General features: G+C 36.7%; 1 protein-coding gene across 1 annotated transcript; it reads left to right on the plus strand.

The window, feature by feature from the left end:
- Window positions 1–205: 205 nt before the first annotated feature.
- LOC130414652 (GTPase IMAP family member 8-like) lies at window positions 206–21024 on the plus strand. The gene is made up of 9 exons (XM_056740667.1): window positions 206–215; window positions 561–714; window positions 1278–1825; window positions 6866–7570; window positions 8590–9291; window positions 16260–17072; window positions 17975–18055; window positions 19413–19472; window positions 19871–21024. Exons 1-9 carry the CDS (start codon window positions 206–208, stop codon window positions 20053–20055), a joined length of 3258 nt encoding a protein of 1085 aa, XP_056596645.1. The 3' UTR covers window positions 20056–21024.
- The last annotated feature ends 1340 nt before the right edge of the window (window positions 21025–22364 follow it).

A 22364-nucleotide genomic window follows, 5' to 3' on the forward strand; every position in this document is an offset into this window, starting at 1 on the left:
TGAATATGAATCCAATCCATAATATCAATCCTGCTAAAGAAACTTGTAAAAGGATATCTTTCAGTTGGTCTTACAGCATATAGCAAATAGCGGAGCCCTGCTGAATCTACTGGTAAAAGTGATAATGTTCTACTTTTAAAACTGCCTTTTCCAAAAGAGGGGCACAAATCTAACTGTACACTGTCAAATTATGCATGTTATCCCCATGAATGAGAGTTAGAAATGTGGGTCCTTTATTAAGTGAACTTAACATGAAAATCTGTTTTGTATAAAAACTAGTTAAAATATTTATTTATTTACGTAAATCTTTTAAATATAAATCCTCCAAAAACTACACAAATGTGGAGTAAAGATATAAAGACCTTTTGATGCCTGGGGTCTCTCGAGAACCAAAAGACATGAGTGTACACCCCGCATGATGGTTAAAGATGGCATTGTATATTATTTGTCAAATAAAAAATACAACATTTAATGATTTAAGATTCGATTTTTACTGCAGTCTCAATGCATTACCGTCAATATTCATGTGAAAAGTATATATTTAAGAAATTGTCTTGCAGGTAACTTACACCATCTCTCAGAGTTGAGGATTGTGTTAATGGGTTATAAAGGAGCAGGAAGTTCAGCAGGAAACATCATTCTGGACCGAAAGAGGTTCGGCTTGACAGCAACTGCTCAATGCGTCAAGAGTGATAGAGAAGTAGCAGACAGACTGTCACAAAACGTGTGGTGATAGAACCCAAATGCAGGCAGCGGTATGGGGTAACAAAAGATTTTAATAAACACAAGACAAAAACCCACAATGGGGTAAAATACAGGGGAAACACAAAGACAGCCAAACAGGAACGAAAAACTCACGTAGGGTAACAAACTGTAACAAAAATCAAAAGGATCCAAAAACAGGAACAGAGCACTGGAAATGAACGCTGGGAAACAGCTTATGGATAACTCCTTGGAACAAGAGTTCAAACAGGCAAACGGACATCAAAGTTTACAAGTATGTACAAGAACAAACGAGCAAAGGACAGAAAATACAAGGGCATTAAATAGGGAGACGAACAAAGGATAATTACAATAGGCAGGTGTGGGTAATAAAACACTCAAGGCAAGCTAACGAGGAGACGAGAGGGGCGGGGCCATAGACGAGACACGAGAAGGCGCATGACAGCCAAAATCTAAGCCATGCCATGTCCTTCTCACACAAAACCCTAGACTTAGTCATGACTCCGCTGCAAGAATAAGAATAAACATGACATGATAGCGGAATCATGACACAGACACATCACTGTCATAGACGCTCCAGGATGGTGGAGTACTGTACCTGTTGATCAGTGCTCTGAGTTACTGAAACAAGAGATTTTACTCAGTGTGTCTCTGTGTCCTCCAGGACCTCACCCTGTACTAATGGCTATACGTGTGGACACTAGATTTAGGGAGAAAAACAGGAAAGTATTTCAGGGGTATGTTGAACTTCTTAGTGAGAGAGTCTGGAGTCACACTATAGTGCTCTTCACATGTGGAAACCTTTTGAGAGACAGAACCATAGAGCAACACATTGAGAGTGAAGGAGAGCATCTCCAGTGGCTGGTGGAGAAATGTGGGAACAGATATCATGTTCTCAACAGTATGAACAGGAGTGATGACACTCAGATCAAAGCTCTGCTGGAGAAAATAGAAGAGACAGTGACACAAAACAATGGCTGCCATTTTGATACAGTAAAGTTTATACAGGAGATAGAGGAGAGAAGAAGAGCAGAGAAAGAGAGAGCAGAAGAACAAATGAAGAGGATGCAGAAGTCAAGAGAGGCCAATAGATCAAAGAAAGGTGAGTAACTCTTTCATCTTGTTGGATAATTGTCTTCTTCCTTAAAAATATTTTGTAAGATATTAAAAAGATATAAATATCATAAAGATCACTTAAAGATTGATCTTTAAATCTATGCACATGTTTTCTATGTATATGTAAACATTTCCATTAAACATTTATGAATCAATTGTTGGTGCCAAGTGGTCCAGTGGACTGAGCACTGACATATTGTGCAACAATACTTCCGGTGACCCGAGTTCAAATCCCTGCTAGTGGTCCTTTCCCAGCTTTTGATTCCCTCTCTCTCATCCCATAATTTCCTGTCTCACTCTCCACCAGTGGCGGCTGCTGATCTTTTAAAGAGGGGAAGCTCATTTTCGGCCTAAATCATAAAAATTGTCCATTTATTTATATGTAAATTCTGCCCTACGTTCCTTTTCAAGAAAATGCTCTGTAACCCTGTCGTACCAACTAGGCGTCTTTTCCAGTGACTTGACCGGTGTCCTCTCAATGGCCTGCAGAGCTAGGCTGCTTAAACGGCCTTGGCCCATTGTGTTACGGGTGTAGGACTTGAGCCGCTTTAAACAGGAGAAGCGCTTTCTACACCTTTCAAATGTGCTTTCTACAAGCGCTTTCTACATCATCAAATTTCCCTGGATTGACTAATTCTAAGAAAAGCATACTTTCCAAATTTGAAAAACGTCGAGGAATCTGCTCCAAGATGTTATCAAGGATGGCCATGTACAGATTTCTGTAGCGCTCTTGGTAATCCTGGAATTGGGTCAGACGGCGCTTTCTCATGGGCTCATCTCTTGGGTCTGATGTGAGATCTGCTGCTTTGGCATAAACAGCTTGGAAAGCCCCCTCTGACCTCTTCTCTTTGACAAATGCAAGAAAAGACTCAATTCTTTTCTTGCAGTAAAGAACATCCATCGCTCTCTGCTGGACAATATCAAAGACTCTCGCCCCCCAGAAACATAAAAAAATCCAATGAAGCGCTCCTGAATTTTACCTATACTATCCAAATAGCGAACAATGACAGAGAGTTGGGCACGGCAGGATATATCAGTGGTTTCATCTACCTGCCATTCAAAAAAGGGAGGATCCTGAATTTCATCTCTGATCTGATCAGAAATGGTGGCTGCAAGAGCAGAGATCAAGTCATTTTGAATAGTGTGTGACATACCAGAAAACACAGTTGAGGACTCGAATTGTGTGGACAGGACAGAGTCATATTTAGCCAATGTTTCTGTGAACTCTCTGTAATTCCCCTTGTTGGATGATTCACTACTCTCATCATGTCCCCTAAATGACAGCTCCTGCCGGCCAAGCAAGGATGTCACATCAATAAGGCGGTTTAGGAAGGCCCTGTTTTGTTTAACAGTTTCATTATGTTTAGCCACTTGAATGCGAGCACCTTCATTGATTGTATGCTCAACTCTGATCCTGCCCATGCAACTTAATCTTGCACATGCACTCACATGTTCATTGCTATTTTCACGCCTTTTATATGCCCTGTCAAAGTTTGACAGATCTCCAAACCCCAATTTTGACCAAACAACACATCCATGAGATGGTTTCATCAAGAGACATGGCCAGCAGTACATTTTCTTTTTCACAGCACTTCCAGTCAGCCAGCTATATTTGTCATACCAGGAGAGCTAAAAAAACCTGTTACTTTTCCCTATCTTTTGCACTAAATCAATCTTAGGTGTTGATCTGCCCTGCTGTTTAATTCTAAGTTTCTCCTCGTAAGGAAGACTATCTATTGGCTTTGCCAAAATCAGGTTGATAATATTAGCACTGTCTGCCATCGTGTGCAGTTTGCTAGCTGGCTAGTATGACTATATGAATTAATGAACAAACGATCTAATATATTTATATATTTAACTCAACCGGAGGAAATGTGGGAATAATGTTAAACTGAAACAATGAATGTGGTGTGAAATATACGATGAAGTGGTTGCAGCAGTTTGTCTTTCGACTACAAATGCAAAATCCGCGATGGGACTGAGTTGGAAATGGAGACACAGAGTGATACGCGTCATAATATGAAGACCACGCCCACACCAACCGTCTCTTTCCATTGCGAGAAGCTGCCGCCTTTTTTTTGCCGTCATTTATGATTTATAAAAAAAAAAAACAATGTCTAAAAGCTGATATGTGACAATGTGTATAGCAAACAAGCCAAAAAAAAAACAAGAAATACGTTTTTATAAGCTGTCGACCCCAAAAAACGAGCGTTTTTGGACATAAAAGTGGATTAAAAAGAGATGACAGACCCTCCAGAGCCAGCCCACTCCTCCATTCATCCCAGAGACGCTGAGCGTCCGTGGGCGGGACATAATCGCAGCATTATCCAATGACCGTCTTGTTTCTAAGCACTGAAAAAAACTGTTTAAAGCAGCCCCATTGAGTCAATGGACGCTGGGAATGAATGAGAAGGAAATCGAGTCAGCCGACCTAAGTAGCTGATTCTGAACGAAATTGTTTTCGTTCGAGATGAACGTGTTTAACGCATTTTTAGTCAATAACATAATAGTACATATATTTGACCATTCATTTTTTGACAATTATAGGGGAAGCTGAGCTTCCCTTGCAGTCTTAAAGAAATCGCGTCTGATACTCAGGTATACTCAGGAGGTCTGATGTCATTCAAAATCAAAATGAATTGAGAAATTAAATCAATACATTGTCATACAGTAAGCCTGAAACAGATTGAAATAATGGCTCTATGGCATTTGGTAGAATTGTCAAATTTTTTAGTAGCATGCAGTTTACAAAGTCATATGAAAACATTCAAATTTGATAAAAGAAGCCATAAAATGAACCATGTTCTTCGAAATAAAATACTTAAATTTTCTTCTATTATTATCAAATATGAGTGATACGATTTCCACAACCGGGTTCCTAGTGTTCCTCAACATCAAACATCTGAATTAAAGTTTTAATAATTCTATAGATTTTATTCTTCATGAACTGATAATCTTTCTACTGAAAACTACAAAGCAGGTGAAAAGTATTCAGTTCCTGTAGCACGGTTAGTGGTTACACATAAAAAAAACTCTGTATTTAGATTATACTTTATCTTTAGATATATTTTGGGCAACTTTCAGACAAAGTAAGTAGAAAACTGATGAAAGCAAATGTTGAACATGACAGAAGTGAAGCTTATGATATAAAACATGAACCCTGGTAGGTCTTTACAGTTTTAAATGCAAACCCTGTTCAGGTTTATAAGCCAAGGACTAAATCCTCTTCTCTTTATAGATCTATAGTTTTGATTTCTCCACTTGGTTTTCCAACCAACATCAGCCTGTCATGTGCTTCATAAGAGTGTCCAGCCACACCCACTAACATTTTGTGTAATGGATTTTATAAAGTGGTTTTAGTTACATGTTGAATTGCTCATTAATTTACACAGTGTTAAAGTACTGTCTTATTTGATAAAAATGACGTAAGTTATTATTTTTGTATAGGCGTGTACACATTCAATGCACCATCAACAGTGTCATTCATACCATTCCCATGAGTGTCTGTCCTTGCAAGAGTAAGTATCTCTCTTAAAATATCTGGAATTGCTTTGGTATCAAAATATACTGTAGGCCCATGTTAACACGGTACAGTAAGAGACTATTTGATAACCTTAGTTAACATGAACTCAAAATAAAGTCTACAGCATTTATTAATAAGGCAGTTTAATGCAAATGTCTACTTGGACTACTGCTCTTATATTTTTTCGTATCATATTTGAAGTTGATGCAATGCATTATTGAAATAACTTCAGATCAAATCTGATCATTTGTATCTTTACGCAGTTTATGCTCTTTTGTTTCCTCATAATTTAATCTCTGGGGTTTTTCCTGTCACACTCACATGGTTCTAAACTCGTTTTTCCAGTTGTGCTGACAATCTTACAGGTAAACAACATTGGAATCTTGACGCCTCATGTGCTCGTATATGCATTTTAAGAACTGAAAGTAAAAACTGCAAAATCTATTTTTACTCTTAAACCTCAACCAAGACGAGACAGAAATGGACTCAGATGGTAAGAATTCACTTTCTTACGTTATTTATTTCAAGTATAAATTCAAGATTTCCGTATTTACTTTAGTGGTCTGCTGTTGAATGACACACAAAACTAAACCATTTATGTTAAAACTAATTGAGGATTACAATTTATGGTTAATATATAGGCTTTTACAATTATTTGTTTCCTAAACTTGAGTATCACCTTTAGAAACAAGTTATAATTGTTATAGTGTTAATAATAGAGTTATAGTGACCGACTTAATGTTCAATTAACTTGCAGTGATCAGCGTTGTTGTAATGTTATATTATTATCTCGGTTATTAATCTGCTCATGTCGCTTTGTCATGACTTTCTTAGGTAATGTGTTTGAGCTGACATTCCTGTATTTAGTTTACTGTATATGCATTCAGCAATGAATTCGTTTTTCTTTAAATTATGTTTAACGTTTAGTACATTTTACTTTGTTTTTCATTTCCTTGAAAGATGGACACATAAAGCTTCTAATGTTTACAGGTGTGTCTAAATGTTTTGACATACCTGTAAACATTTAAAGCTTTACAATATGTGTAAACATTAAACCTAATTTCAGGATTTAAATTCTAAGAAAACAATATATTGCGTTTGATTACAATTTACAATTTTATAGACTGAAAAGAGAAAATGTCATGGATCGTTGTAAAATGAGGTTTAATAGTTTAGTAACTAGTTTATATTTTTTATTTGTCACAGCTCACATGTGCAGGTCTGTCAGAGATTCAAATGCAAATTAACATGAAATGTCAGACATCACAATGTAACAGACTTCATGTTTCTGTTGATTTTTGACACTCAAAAAGATGTGAATTATGAGATGATAACCTAGTGTTCTCTGGATTTTAAACTTTAATATTATTTAACAGTTAACCATTTTGTTCTCTGGTCCTTGAAACTCTGGACAAGTTCTTCTTCTATTTCTTTTTTGAGAGCAAGTGAAAGGAAAGTTACCGCATTTATGTATTTTGGCTGTGTTTTGTGTTTTTATTGCAGGTGACACTGAGAAGCTCTCAGAGTTGAGGATTGTGTTAATGGGGTCTAGAGGAGCTGGAAAGAGTTCATCGGGAAACATCATCCTGAACAGAGAAGAGTTTGACCTGAAGAGAACTGCTCAGTGTGTGAAGAGACAGAGAGAAGTAGCAGACAGACACATCACTGTCATAGAAGCTCCAGGATGGTGGAAGAATAAACCTGTAGAAGAGAGCCCTGAGTTACTGAAACAAGAGATTTTACTCAGTGTGTCTCTGTGTCCTCCAGGACCTCATGTTGTTCTTCTGGTTATATGTGCAGACATTAGATTTAAAGATGCTGAGAGAAAAGTATTTCAGGGGTATGTGGATCTTCTCAGTGAGGGAGTCTGGAGTCACACTATAGTGCTCTTCACTCATGGAGACTTTCTAGGAGACACATCTATAGAGCAACACATTGAGAGAGAAGGAGAGGATCTCCAGTGGCTGGTGGAGAAATGTGGGAACAGATATCATGTTCTCAACAATAAGAACAGAAGTGATGACACTCAGATCAAAGATCTGCTGGAGAAGATAGAAGAGACAGTGATGAAAAACAACGGCTGCCATTTTGAAATAGACAGAAAGATTTTACGGGAGCTGGAGGAGAAAAGAAGAGCAGAGGAAGAGAGAGCAGAAGAACGAGTGAAGAGGATGAAGAAACAGAGAGAGATGATCAGATCACAGATGAGTGAGTAAACATCAGCGATCTAAACACTGAGAACATTCAGCTGACTGAACATGAAAACAACATCACACTTAGTAGTACTGTTAGACTTCATCATGTCTGTTATTTCAGACTCTACAGAACTTCTGGTTTATTTCAAAACTGATCAAAATACAGTATTCCAGAGAAGTGTGTAATAATTGTGTTTAGTGATTGTGTTTTTTTAGTTGTATCTCAATAGATCACATGTACAGTAGGTCTGTCAGACAGTTTCTGATGTAACTAAGTTTGTTACTTGTTGATTGAACAAGTTTTTGCTGCTCATATACAAATGCATTTTTGTCATGAGTTGTAAGAGCATAAGAATGTTCACTGGAATTTCATACTAAAACTGAGAGGGGTGTTTGGCAGAATAATTCTGAATAAAAGGCAGTAAAAATGTTAAAACTTTGTAAGACTAAAGAAAATGGTTACAAAGTTTCATGTGTGCTGAAATGTCATTTCAAATCTTTTGTGTTTAATAGTTCTTATACAGTAAGTGTATATTTCATTAACTAATATAATGTAAATAAATCATCATAGAAACACTAAAATCTGCTTTTATTTCACCATTTAATGTACAGTTAACCCCTATAATTCAACAGGTAAAATAGACGATCATATATTGAATCAAAGATCATCACAAGTGTCATTTATATTAATCTCTCTAATATGCGAGATGGTGCAGAATGTCATAGACAAAAACAAAACACCACCAGAGTAACACATAATACATTACAGTAATACTTAACAAAATACAATGTAATATAAAACACCCTAATATATATACTGTATACAATAACAAACATGAATAGAAAAATATATTTTACAAATATTAAATGTGTAAGTCAAGGTGACTTTTGAATTTTGTTAAAATAATGCTTTTGAAAAACATTGATGTATTTCCTTGTTGTGCATGTACTGTTTTCTTCAACCTTATGATAATCTCCACTGTTAAGTACATGGTAATTCATATTTTTACATGTTTTGTGAATTTGTTACAGGTGAGAAGCTCTCAGAGTTGAGGATTGTGTTAATGGGGTCTAGAAGAGCTGGAAAGAGTTCAGCAGGAAACATCATCCTGAACAGAGAAGAGTTTGACCTGAAGAGAACTGTCCAGTGTGTGAAGAGACAGAGAGAAGTAGCAGACAGACACATCACTGTCATAGAAGCTCCAGGATGGTGGAAGAATGTTCCTGTAGATCAGAGCTCTGAGTTACTGAAACAAGAGATTTTACTCAGTGTGACTCTGTGTCCTCCAGGACCTCATGTTGTACTACTAGTTGTACATGTTGACACTGGATTGAAAGAGGATGAGAGAAAAGTATTTCAGGGGTATGTGGATCTTCTCGGTGAGAGAGTCTGGAGTCACACTATAGTGCTCTTCACTCATGGAGACTTTCTAGGAGACACATCTATAGAGCAACACATTGAGAGTGAAGGAGAGGATCTCCAGTGGCTGGTGGAGAAATGTGGGAACAGATATCATGTTCTCAACAATAAGAACAGAAGTGATGACACTCAGATCAAAGATCTGCTGGAGAAGATACAAGAGACAGTGACACAAAACAACGTCTGCCATTTTAACACAGAAAAGTTTTTACATGACCTGAAACAGACAAGGAATGCAGAGACACAGACTCGAAAAGAACAAATGAGGATGATGCAGAAATCAAAAGATTTTGAAAGATTACGGATGATGACGAGTGAGTAACTTTTGAACTTACTCGAAAGCTTCACGTCACTTTGGATATGACCATAAATACAAGATGATCTTAAACATGTGGTGGGTAAACATTCAACAAGCTCAACCTCATTCCAAAACACTATATTAAACTCTTAAAGTTTGTAAGCAAACTGAGAAAGCATGGATGGACAGAGTGAGTAACTTTACATTTTGGGCCAAGTTGACTCTAAGTGACTTTTGCCCTATTTTGAAGGACCATTATAACCCAAGCGTACAGTACCACCCAACTTTACACTACAGGAAAATCAATATGTTTTTCACCACAAACAGTTATTCTGCCATTAAATCTCAAATGAACAAATATACATACTTTTAATATTCATTGTTCTTTAGTGTAAACACAGTTAAATATTTTCACAATTCACTAGGACAGAAATTTCCATTTTAGCTCCATTGTCAGAGGCAATTTGTCAAGGTTTTTGATATAATTACAACCAATGGGTATATTATCAGTCAACCATACCTGATATTTTTTTGTTGTTTTATTGTTTGTTTGATTGATTAAAATAATGTTCTAAACTCAAAATGATTCAATAATAGACATTTCTAAAGGCTTTCTTTCACAGCGTCTAGAGAAACCTTTTGAATGTTTTCTGTTCATTATCCTGACGATTTTTGTAAATGGACCTCAGTGTTGAAAAGATAATTGATTCACGTACATTTTTTGATTCAGGGAATACAACAACAGGCATATCTTGGAGAAGAGAACCTGTGGTTGAACAGTTAAGAAGTAGGAGTTTGATATTGCCCCCAACAAGTGAGTAGTTATATTTAAATAGGTTTCAGTATTATTTTCATAAATCTGTGAATAAGATCATGTTTTTTCCTGCTGAACTAAACACTTTATCATCTTTAAAGCAATTCAGCTCATTTGCTGCATACTTGATACATGCATTAAGATGATGTGTGGTGTGTTAGATCAGCTTAGTTGATCTTTGACCTTTATCATCTTTAAAATCTGTTATGTTTTTCTTCCAGTGAGTGAGGAGAAATCCACTAATGCACATCTATTTATCCCTGCTGGTCCATTCAATCTCCATCGTTCCGTCTCCTCTACGAGTTCAGGATATTGGTCTTCAAGCTCCATTCCAGGATCCTCTGAAAGTTTAGGGCCTTCAATAAAAATGAAGGTGTCCAGTAGCTCAGATCTCACAGAGCAGGTTGAGCTCAAAGACTAAAGAAAAGGGATTCAACTGAATGTTACTTAAAGCTTTTTGAATCAGAGTTCGACTCTGATCTCTGCTGGTGAAAGTGTGGGAAAGCGTTGTGTCTCAAAATGTTTCACTATGGACAGACGCATTCATTTTATAATCAATAATGAATTAATTAATGAATAGATTTTGGGTGGACTAGTCAATTTATAAATCTGCATATTCAGTACATGACAACAATCTGTTTCACACAGGCCCTACTCCTAATAACTCAAAACAATAAACATAACATTTTATATTGTGGATATGGACATTTTTCTTGTTTGTTAACAAGTCAAACTCATGAATAGAGGAAGTTAAAAAATTTAGGTGCATTCACACAAAAATGCACATGCACTTATATACGACTATAGTAAATCTTTTGCTGTATCAACCCATGAGGCCGTGTCTTGAGTCGCGATTTTGAATCAAAGTACAAAGCAGTAACATGGGTGTGTGTGGAACGAAGCTTCGGACGTCATTGGTTACATGATTTTGATAGAACGAATCAAGCATCAATATTAGGCTTCACTGAATTTTTTTGACACAAGCATCAGAGCTTTGGTGTCACAACTAACATCAATACCAATGAGCACAGTTGCCTCCATCAACTGTAAATGGAAGAAGTTTGGAACCACCAGGACTCTTCCTAGAGCTGCCCACCCGGGCTTCTCGGGGGAGAAAGGCCTTAGACAAGGAGGTGACCAAGAACCTGATGGTCAATCTGACAGAGCTTCAGCATGTCTCTGTGGAGAGAGGAGAACCTTCCAGAAGAACAACCATCTCTAAAGCACTCCACCAAACAGGCCTGTATCGCCAGATGGAAGCCACTACTCAGTAAACGGCACAAGACAGCCCGTCTGGAGTTTTCCAAAAGGCACTTGAAGGACTCTCAGACCATTAGAAACAAAATTCATTGTTCTGATGAAACAAAGATTGAACTCTTGGTCTGGAGGAAATCAGGCACCGCTCATCACCTGGCCAAAACCATCCCTACACTGAATCATGTTGGTGGCAGCAGCGTCATGCTGTGGGGATGTTTTTCAGTGGCAGGAACTGTGAGACTAGTCAGGATCGAGGGAAGGATGAATGCAGCAATGTACAGAGACATCCTCAATGAAAACCTGCTCCAGAGTGCTCTGGACCTCAGACTGGGGCGAAGGTTCATCTTCCAACAGGACAATGACCCGAAGCACACAGCCAAGATAACAAAGGAGTGACAGGACAACTCTGTGAATGTCCTTGAGTGGCCCAGACTTGAACCCGATTGAACGTCTCTGTAGAGATCTGAAAATGGCTGTACACACACGCTCCCATCCAACCTGATGGAGCTTGAGAGGTCCTGCAGAGAAGAAAGGGAGAAGTTGCCTAAAAATAGGTGTGACAAGCTTTTAGCATCATACTCAAAATAACATTTAGCTGTAATTTGTGCCAAAAGTGCTTCAACAAAGTATGAGCAAAGGCTGTGAATACTTATGAACATGTGCTTTTGGATCAGAGGCTCCAAACCCTAACGTGCTCCACTGCCCTGAAGATCTTTATCCAGCAGCCACTCCTTCAACTGACAGACATTGTACCTGATGAAAGAGAAAGAGATGCAAGGCATTGAGTTTCAAGTGTGCAGTGAAATAAAAGTGAAAAGCTAAGAATAAAATCACTTAAAGGTGATGTGATAGTACCTGATCTGTAGACCTTTACTCCAGGAGCACATGTCTTTGCGCAGCAGCAGGTTGTTCAGCGTGACGCAGCAGATGATGTAAAACTGCTGTTTGATGACACGTCTCACCAGCTCGCCGTCATTGCCGTGCTGCAGCAGCGTGTAGTAACACACATCCAACTGCTTTAAAACTGACTCCAGAGTGTGAGAGTTGTCCTCTGGAAAACTGTACACATGTTTCCTCATGCCGGTGGGTTTGACCCCCATCACGCCCTGGATGGTCTCCTGCTCCAACATAGCTGGGGCTGAGGTGATGGTGAGAGGAAAAAAAAGAGTGAAGATATGAAGGTGGAAAGGAGAGAAAATGATAAGACCATATAAAATACATGGTAAATACATCATGAAAAGATGTAAATGATGTAAATAATGTTGGGTGACCATTAAACTCTATTCCTGCTAAAAATGATTTCATAAAAATGAAGTGGACCATAGAATTGTCAGGTGTGTTTCTTTACATTTGTCCTCTCCTCTAATGTCTGCTCTTCTTTGCTGTTCATCTGCAGCTCCATCTTCTCTTTCTCCAGCTCAGTTTTGAAAATTTAAAAGATGACTCAGTGCATCCATCAGGATCGAGAGAACTCTGCCTCAGTTTGAAGGACATAATCTTTAAATCAAAAACAGGGGGACTCTCAATATCAATACTAACTCTTATGTATGCAGTAAAAGAAACCAAGAGGATTGTGTGTTTGATATTCAGTCAAAAATATTCACAAATCAAACGATCTACAGTAGTGGTTTTAGTTATATTTTGAATTGCTCATTAAATTACCCAGTGTTAAAGTACTGCCTTATTTGATAAAAAAAGACGTAAGTTATTATTTTTGTATAGGAGTGAACACATGCAATGCACCATCAACAGTGTCATTCATACAGTGCCTTTTGAAAGTATTCGGCCTCCTTGAACTTTGCGACCTTTTGCCACATTTCAGGCTTCAAACATAAAGATATGAAACTGTAATTTTTTGTGAAGAATCAACAACAAGTGGGACACAATCATGAAGTGGAACAAAATTTATTGGATATTTCAAACTTTTTTAACGAATAAAAAACTGAAAAATTGGGCGTGCAAAATTATTCAGCCCCTTTACTTTCAGTGCAGCAAACTCTCTCCAGAAGTTCAGTGAGGATCTCTGATTGATCCAATGTTGACCTAAATGACTAATGATGATAAATAGAATCCACCTGTGTGTAATCAAGTCTCCGAATAAATGCACCTGCACTGTGATAGTCTCAGAGGTCTGTTTAAAGCGCAGAGAGCATCATGAAGAACAAGGAACACACCAGGCAGGTCCGAGATACTGTTGTGGAGAAGTTTAAAGCCGGATTTGGATACAAAAATATTTCCCAAGCTTTAAACATCCCAAGGAGCACTTTGCAAGCAATAATATTGAAATGGAGGAGTATCAGAGCACTGCAAATCTACCAAGACCTGGCCGTCCCTCTAAACTTTCAGCTCATACAAGGAGAAGACTGATCAGAGATGCAGCCAAGAGGCCCATGATTACTCTGGATGAACTGCAGAGATCTACAGCTGAGGTGGGAGACTCTGTCCATAGGACAACAATCAATCGTATACTGCACAAATCTGGCCTTTATGGAAGAGTGGCAAGAAGAAAGCCATTTCTTAGAGATATCCATAAAAAGTGTCGTTTAAAGTTTGCGACAAGCCACCTGGGAGACACACCAAACATGTGGAAGAAGGTGCTCTGGTCAGATGAAACCAAAATTTAACATTTTGGCAACAATGCAAAACGTTATGTTTGGCGTAAAAGCAACACAGCTCATCACCCTGAACACACCATCCCGACTGTCAAACATGGTGGTGGCAGCATCATGGTTTGGGCCTGCTTTTCTTCAGCAGGGACAGGGAAGATGGTTAAAATTGATGGGAAGATGGATGGAGCCAAATACAGGACCATTCTGGAAAAAAACCTGATGGAGTCTGCAAAAGACCTGAGACTGGGACCGAGATTTGTCTTCCAACAAGACAATGATCCAAAACATAAAGCAAAATCTACAATGGAATGGTTCACAAATAAACATATCCAGGTGTTAGAATAGCCAAGTCGCAATCCAGACCTGAATCCAATCGAGAATCTGTGGAAAGAACTGAAAACTGCTGTTCACAAATGCTCTACAACCAACCTCACTGAGCTCGAGCTGTTTTGCAAGGAGGATTGGGCAAAAATTTCAGTCTCTCGATGTGCAAAACTGATAGAGACTTACCCCAAGCGACTTACAGCTATATTCGCAGCAAAAGGTGGCGCTACAAAGTATTAACTTAAGGGGGCTGAATAATTTTGCACGCCCAATTTTTCAGTGTTTTATTCGTTAAAAAAGTTTGAAATATCCAATAAATTTTGTTCCACTTCATGATTGTGTCCCACTTGTTGTTGATTCTTCACAAAAAATTACAGTTTCATATCTTTATGTTTGAAGCCTGAAATGTGGCAAAAGGTCGCAAAGTTCAAGGGGGCCGAATACTTTCGCAAGGCACTGTATCATTCCCATGAGTGTATGTCTTTGCAAGAGTAAGTATCTCTCTTAATATATCTGGAAATGTTTTGATATCAAAATATACTATTGGCCCATGTTAAAACTGTACAGTAAGAGACTATTTGATAACCTTAGTTAACATGAACTCAAAATAAATCCTACAGCATTTATTAATAAGGCAGGTGCATGAAAATGTCTACTTGGACTACTGCTCTTATATTTCAACATACATATTTGAAGTTGTTTGCAACTTTGTTTTGCATAACTTTATTTAGTTTATGCTCTTTTTGTTTCCTCAGAATTTAATCTGTGTGTTTTTTTTTTTTCTTGTCACACAGAGTCACATTGTTCTACCTCGTTTTTCCAGTTGTGCTGACAATCTTTCCAGTAAACAATTTAAGAATCTTGTTTAGAATCTTGACGCATCATGTGCTCTGACGCATTTCAAGAACTGAAAGTAAAAACTGCTAAATCTCTTTACTCTGAAACTTCAAACGAGACAAGACAGAAATGGACTCAGATGGTAAGAATTACTTTAGTAGTCTGCTGCTGATCAACACAAAAAATAAAACCATTTATATTAAGACTAATTGAGGCTCACAATTTGTGGTTAATATATAGGCTTTCACAATAATTTGTTTCCTAACCTTGAGTATCACCTTTAGAAACAACTTATAATTGTTATAGTGTTAATAGAGTTATAGTGATCGACTTCATGTTAAATTAACTTGCAGTGATCACCGTTGTTGTGATGTTATTTTATTATCTTGGTTATTAATCTGATCATGTTGGTTTGTCATGACTTTCTTTTGAACATAAGCTTTCTGTTTAAGATGACATTCCTGTATTCAGTTTTCTGTAAATTAAAACTGAAGATTAGGTTAACCATTTAGTATTTTACTTTGTTTTTCATTTCCTTGAAAGATGGACACATAAAGCTTTTGATGTTTACAGGTCTGTCTAAACGTTTATGACTCTCCTGTAAACATTAGAAGTTTTACAGTATGTGTAAACGGTAAACCATATTTCAGGTTTTAATTTCTAAGGAAACAATATATTGCTTTGGATTGCAATTTCACTCCTAATAACACAACGAATGAATGAAAGAAAAAAATGTAAATGATAATATTATATATATAACATAATAGATGTGATTGCCAAATGCATTAATGTAAATTTAAATACAATTTACAATTTAAAAACAGAAAAGAGCAAATGTCATGGATTGTTGTAAATTGAGGTTTATTAGTTGCGTGTGTTTTTCATTTGTCAGAGCTCACAAGTGCAGCAGGTCTGTCATGGATTTAATTTTGATAATTGACACTCATTCAAATATGTGTGAATTATGAGATGATGAAATGCAGTGTTCTCTGGATTCTAATCTTTTCTATTATTTTACAGTAAGCCGTGTTGTTCTCTGATCCTTCGAAGTCTGGACACTTTATTTTATTACTTAATGATTTTTTTCAAGTAGGTGAAGGGACAGTTACAGTATTTTGGGTGTTTTTCTTGTTTTTATTGCAGGTGACACTGAGAAGCTCTCAGACTTGAGGATTGTGTTATTGGGTGGTAAAGGAGCTGGAAAGAGTTCAGCAGGAAACATCATCCTGAACAGAGAAGAGTTTGACCTGAAGACAACTGCTCAGTGTGTGAAGAGACAGAGAGAAGTAGCAGACAGACACATCACTGTCATAGAAGCTCCAGGATGGTGGATTAATGTTCCTGTAGAGAAGAGCTCTGAGTTACTGAAACAAGAGATTTTACTCAGTGTGACTCTGTGTCCTCCAGGACCTCATGTTGTTCTACTGGCTATACGTGTGGGCACTGGATTTAAAGAGGATGAGAGAAAAGTATTTCAGGGGTATATGGATCTTCTCAGTGAGAGAGTCTGGAGTCACACTATAGTGCTCTTCACTCATGGAGACTTTCTAGGAGACACATCTATAGAGCAACACATTGAGAGTGAAGGAGAGGATCTCCAGTGGCTGGTGGAGAAATGTGGGAACAGATATCATGTTCTCAACAATAAGAACAGAAGTGATGACACTCAGATCAAAGATCTGCTGGAGAAGATAGAAGAGACAGTGACACAAAACAATGGCTGCCATTTTAACACAGAAAAGTTTTTACAGGACCTGAAACAGAGAAGTAAAGCAGAGAAACAGACTCGAAAAGAACAAATGAGGATGATGCAGAAATCAGAGACAGTGAAACAAATCAACGGCTGTAATTTTGTAATAGACAGAAAGATTTTACATTCAATTGGAGAGAGAAGAGCAGTGGAAGAGAGAGCAAAAGAACAAAGGAAGAAAATTAAGGACACAAATTTAGATTACAGTGAGTAACAGTTGTAACTAAATTAGTTTTTGGAGATGTTAAAATGCAAGAGAATCTAAGAAATTAGTTAAATCTGTCCATAATTCCACTTTATGGTACTTACTGTAGTTTAGCCAAATGTGTAAACTCAGTCACCGTTTACTTACAACAATTAAATGAATTAATATGTCATATATGTTTAACATGAGTTATGCAAGTGAACACAAACAACAACCCAAAGACACTTTGTTCAATTTAATTATTGTTTAGTTTCAGTACTAGATTATTAGTGAAAGCTGGACATTACTTTTTAGCATCTGATTTGTAATTATTGTTGTCTCTATTCTAAATTGTTGTAATGTTCTTTGTTTATCAGTTGACCAAATTGTCATTTTTGAGTTGTGTTCATTTCAGTTTTCTATCCTCCTCAAAATAATAATTCAACATAGTAAATTGATATTGTCCTGTTTGGTTTAATCTTGACAAAATTATTTTAGTCCAACAAGAATGATGGTTCTTGGTTACTACATATTTTATTAACAGTTACAATAATTGGCCTCATTTCTAAAACGTACGTACACACAGAATTGATCGTAGAGTGTGCATGCGAAGGCAAAAATCCACAGCAGTCTTCATATTTAGAAAAAAAATATTTTTCTTAGCGTCACATCATGGGTCTGACATGTTGAAACCTGCTCTTTTATACAACATTAATTACACATTGTTTGAAACTGTTCAGCTTTGAAAACTTTCAAAATCATTTGGGATTTTTGGATTTGACATCTGAAAGAGTATGCACTTTGAGAAATGATCGTAGAATCAAATTTAGGACAGTTTCTATGCATTTTACAAATGAGGCCCTCATATCAGTAATTAATATTTTCTAATTGTATCTATTTTTTTTGCCTATAATTCTTTTACAGGAGGACATCATTCACATTACATGGAACAGGCTCGGCAGGAGGTCAGAAGATCGACTCAGAGTACGTGTGCTCCAATGAATCGTGAGTATTGCTAAAATAGCAAATAATAACTTAGTTAATAAATATGTTTGCAATGCACGCAGGCTTGACCACACTCTCTGCATAAAACGTCACTGCACGGTTAACACTTTCAAAGTCATCATAGTTTTAACTTGATGTTATAAAAAATCCTGATCACCAGCCAACCATGCTTGGAAGCTCACATGTTATCCCGCACTCTATTTATACTCACATTTTGCACCATGTATTTGCCAGGTCTTACGATAAAGGCCGGGTGCCGAATTTTCGAAATAAGCTTGTTTAGACAAAGTCGGGCCTAAAACCAAAACAACCTTCTAGCCAATCAGCAGACTATGCCAGCAGCAGCTGAAGCATTTGACTATACCGTCATCAAAAAAGTGTATGTTGTGCTATCATATTGCAATCATTGGAATATTATTTTCAATATAAACTGTCAGGATTAACTGTAGGCTACATTACACATTATTCATGCATTCTGAGCAGGTAACATAACCCATTTATTTTTTATAACATAAAACACAGCATACAAAACTTTCTATTTTTTATTTCTCAAAACATACAAATATTCCAAGGGTGAAGTCAAACAATCGATTTTTAAGAGGAAAAGACACAAAAGTGATCATTATCTGCATTAAATCTTAGATCCTGTGAATTTCCAGGTGAAAAACACATCAAAGTGGCAATAACTCAGACAGTTTATGCATATGTCATGTTAATCTTGAGTATTTACAGAATATTGTACCCTTAAAATATTAAAAGAGTCTTTAGTTTGATCACATTTAGAGACAGATACAGCTTTTCGATTATTTCCGAAAACATATGACACCTGCAGGGGTTGAGGGGTATGCTGAATAATATACAACAATTAAATGAATTAATATGTCATATATGTTTAACATGAGTTATGTAAGTGAACACAAACAACAACCCAAAGACACTTTGTTCAATTTAATTATTGTTTAGTTTCAGTACTAGTTTATTAGTGAAAGCTGGACATTAGTATTTTGCATCTGATTTGTAATTATTGTTGTCTCTATTTTAAATTGTTGTAATGTTCTTTATTTATCAGTTGACCAAATTGTCATTTTTGGGTTGTGTTCATTTCAGTTTTCTATCCTCCCCAAAATAATAATTCAACATAGCAAATTGATATTGTCCTGTTTGGTTTTAATCTTAAGCAAACTATTTTAGTCTAACAAGAAGTATGGTTCTTGGTTGCAACATATTTTATTAACAGTTACAATAATAGGCCTCATTTCTAAAACGTACGTACACACAGAATTGATCGTAGGGTGTTCATGCGTGCATTAATATTTTCTAATTGTATCTATTTTTTTTGCCTACAATTCTTTTACAGGAGGACATCATTCACATTACATGGAACAGGCTCGGCATGAGGACAGAAGATCGACTCAGAGTATGTGTGCTCCAATGAATCGAGAGTATTGCTACAAGATCTATGCAGAGTATTAATTTATAGAATATTGCCACCCATGTGTGCTGAATTATTTTTCATTATGGATGCAAAGATGACCTCAAAGTAATAAGCCAGTTTTAACAAAAAATTGACGATAATTGTCAATGTGTCAATAATTAAGCAGACAAAATGCAGCCCTTGTTTGCATTACGAGCAAATAGGGATGCATGTTATAGTACTAATAATTGCTGTTCACAATGGATGCATTAATGCAGCCAGATGAAGTGTAATAGAATGGAGAAAATGTACTGTATCTCAATCTTCTTTATAAAAACTGAAATACAGTTACGTAAGTCCGTATTTTTGCACATGTTTTAATAATATTTTTGTTCTTTCAGTTACTGGAAACGAGAAGATCAGTACAAGTAGTCTGATGAAACAATCTGACTGGTTTTACAAATCACGATTTAAGGCTGACAGTGGATCAGTCTCATCACTTAGCTCAGGATATGGATCATCATGCTCCCTTTCACAGACTGTGGAATATTTGAAAAATAAGTATGGAGATCCAAATTACCTTTAGGCAAACAGTGTTGAAACAATACATATACATTTTTGAATTTTGCGGACTATAATATCAAAGGGACTTACATTGCATTATACTATAAATTGATTCTAAGTAAGTGCAAACCCCGTGGAACGAACCCACGACCTTGGTGAGCTCTAACCAATGAGCTACAGGGAAGATACAGACACAGAACTCACCCTTATAAATAAGATGGATGCTGGCCAAAAAGCAGATTTTGTAACAAAATTGAATAGTACACCTTGACTACCACAAACATAGATTGAGACAGCCTGGACAAAGGGTTGAAGACAAAGAGCATGAGTCAAAACGTGATGTGATGCGAGTCCCTTAATCTCAAAACTTATTTTGTAACATTATTTTATTTTATTATTATAAATACATTGAGATTAAATGCTAGCATATATGTGACAATTAAAATTCTAAGGTCCTGTTGCAAGAACAAATGATAAGGTAAACGTGTCTGAACAAATTTTATGTCAGCCTGAGAAAGCCTATAGTCAAAAAATATATATAGTATACAGTATGTATTACTCTAAATATGTTTTGTTTCTTAATATTTTTATTGTTTGTAAATTGAGAGTGAGAAAGAATGGATGAATAGGACATGACTTGTAAACTACTTTGCAGGATGTAATCAACAATGGCCCATAAGCACTTTCTATTTCAGTTTTTTAAACACTGCTTAAATGTAGACCTACAAACCTTTAGAACTAAATATCTTTGATATGTAAGGTTAAAACATTTTTTTCAGTTTTGTTTCAAGGTGTAAGTGTGTTCCTGTTCAAAATCAAATATTATAATCATCTATCTTTTTGTGATAATTTTATGCAGTTTTCAGAGAATTGTTTTACAAATATTTGAAGTTGCGATTTTCTGTACCAAGGATGTAATTTCGACAGTCAAGAACAATGTCTCTCTTTTCTGATTCATTAATTTTAATAAATATCTAACCTAATGAGCTGATATCAGAGTTAGTTGTGTTAAATGAGACAAACAAAATGTTCAGTGCAGTGGTTCCCCATGCAGGAGTCAGGAACGATTGAAAACTACTGTAAGTGTAAAAAGCAGTCATTTGTTTTTTACACTATAATAATTATTGAACAGTTTCTTATTTTTAGTGAGGAGCAGAGAAAAAAATTACCAAACAAATGAATCAATCAAATACCTAAAATGTGTGTCAAACAGTTCCTCATTTTGGTATACAAATCAAATTATTGGTTGGAGGATGATGTTGAACTTCCAGTGACCAGTATGAGTGCGAGAGCGATAACACCAAATTTAACACACCTCCCCATTCACACCCGAAACCTTGTTACACAAAAGAATCACATGACACCGATGAGGAAAAATGACTAATTGGGCCAAATTTTGACTTTCACGTAGGGGTTTACTCACTTCTGTTGCCAGCGGTTTAGACAATAATGGCTGCATGTTGAATTATAAGACGGGGAGAGCAAATTTACACTATTACTGTGTGTTCAGACCGCCGCCATTGTCATGAGGAATCGAGGAACCCTAACCCCCCTCGAATTTGGTCCCCTTAGGACCCCGATTGATTCTATTGGCTGAATAAACGTCTATTTGGGTACTCTTTTTGCCTGATTCCAATTCTTACAAAATTACATTAAGATACATGTCACTAGAACTTTGCTAAAATGACCATTAATGTTATTTACATTAAGTGCTTTCTATGCTAGTATGTATATGAGACAAACAATTCTGGATCTTCTGTTTAAGTGAGCTTACGTATCAACTAGCATAGCATAGAACTATGCTATGCTAGCGCTTGCGAAAATACCCCTAACACTTACTGAACATTCACAAAAATGATCTTTTTTGTACCAGTCGGGGTCCTAAAGGGGACTGATTCCATGGGGGACTCGATACCTCAAGACACCGGCCCTGTGCCCAATGGCGCACTTCATGTGGACTTGGGGGACTTGGGGTCAAAATTAATTGAGAAATTAAATCAATACAGTTCTTACAGTAAGCCTGAAACAGATTGAATCAATGTCTCTATATGGCATTTGCTATAATTGTCTAATTTCTTAGAAGCATGCAGTTTACAAAGTCATAAGAAAATATTCATGCTTGATAAAGAAAGACATAAAATGAACCATGTTCTGCGCATAAAAAAACACTCATATTTTCTTCCGTTATACGGCAAAAAAGTATTTATAGGATTATGGTCAAATATGACTGATACCATTTCCACACACGGGGTTCCTAGTGTTCCCCAACATCATGAAAAGCAGGTGGAATATATCCAGTACCTGTAGCACGGTTAGTGGTTACACATAAAA

Source organism: Triplophysa dalaica, chromosome 24, assembly GCF_015846415.1.
Source record: "Triplophysa dalaica isolate WHDGS20190420 chromosome 24, ASM1584641v1, whole genome shotgun sequence".
Taxonomy (NCBI): Eukaryota; Metazoa; Chordata; class Actinopteri; order Cypriniformes; family Nemacheilidae; genus Triplophysa; species Triplophysa dalaica.

Excerpts from the sequence above, each read along its gene's own strand:
- LOC130414652 (XM_056740667.1), top strand. Across the intron at positions 715-1,277 it reads AGAGAAGTAGCAGACAGACT|ACACATCACTGTCATAGACG; the intron begins GTCACAAAACGT and ends ATCATGACACAG. Across the intron at positions 1,826-6,865 it reads GGCCAATAGATCAAAGAAAG|GTGACACTGAGAAGCTCTCA; the intron begins GTGAGTAACTCT and ends TTTTTATTGCAG.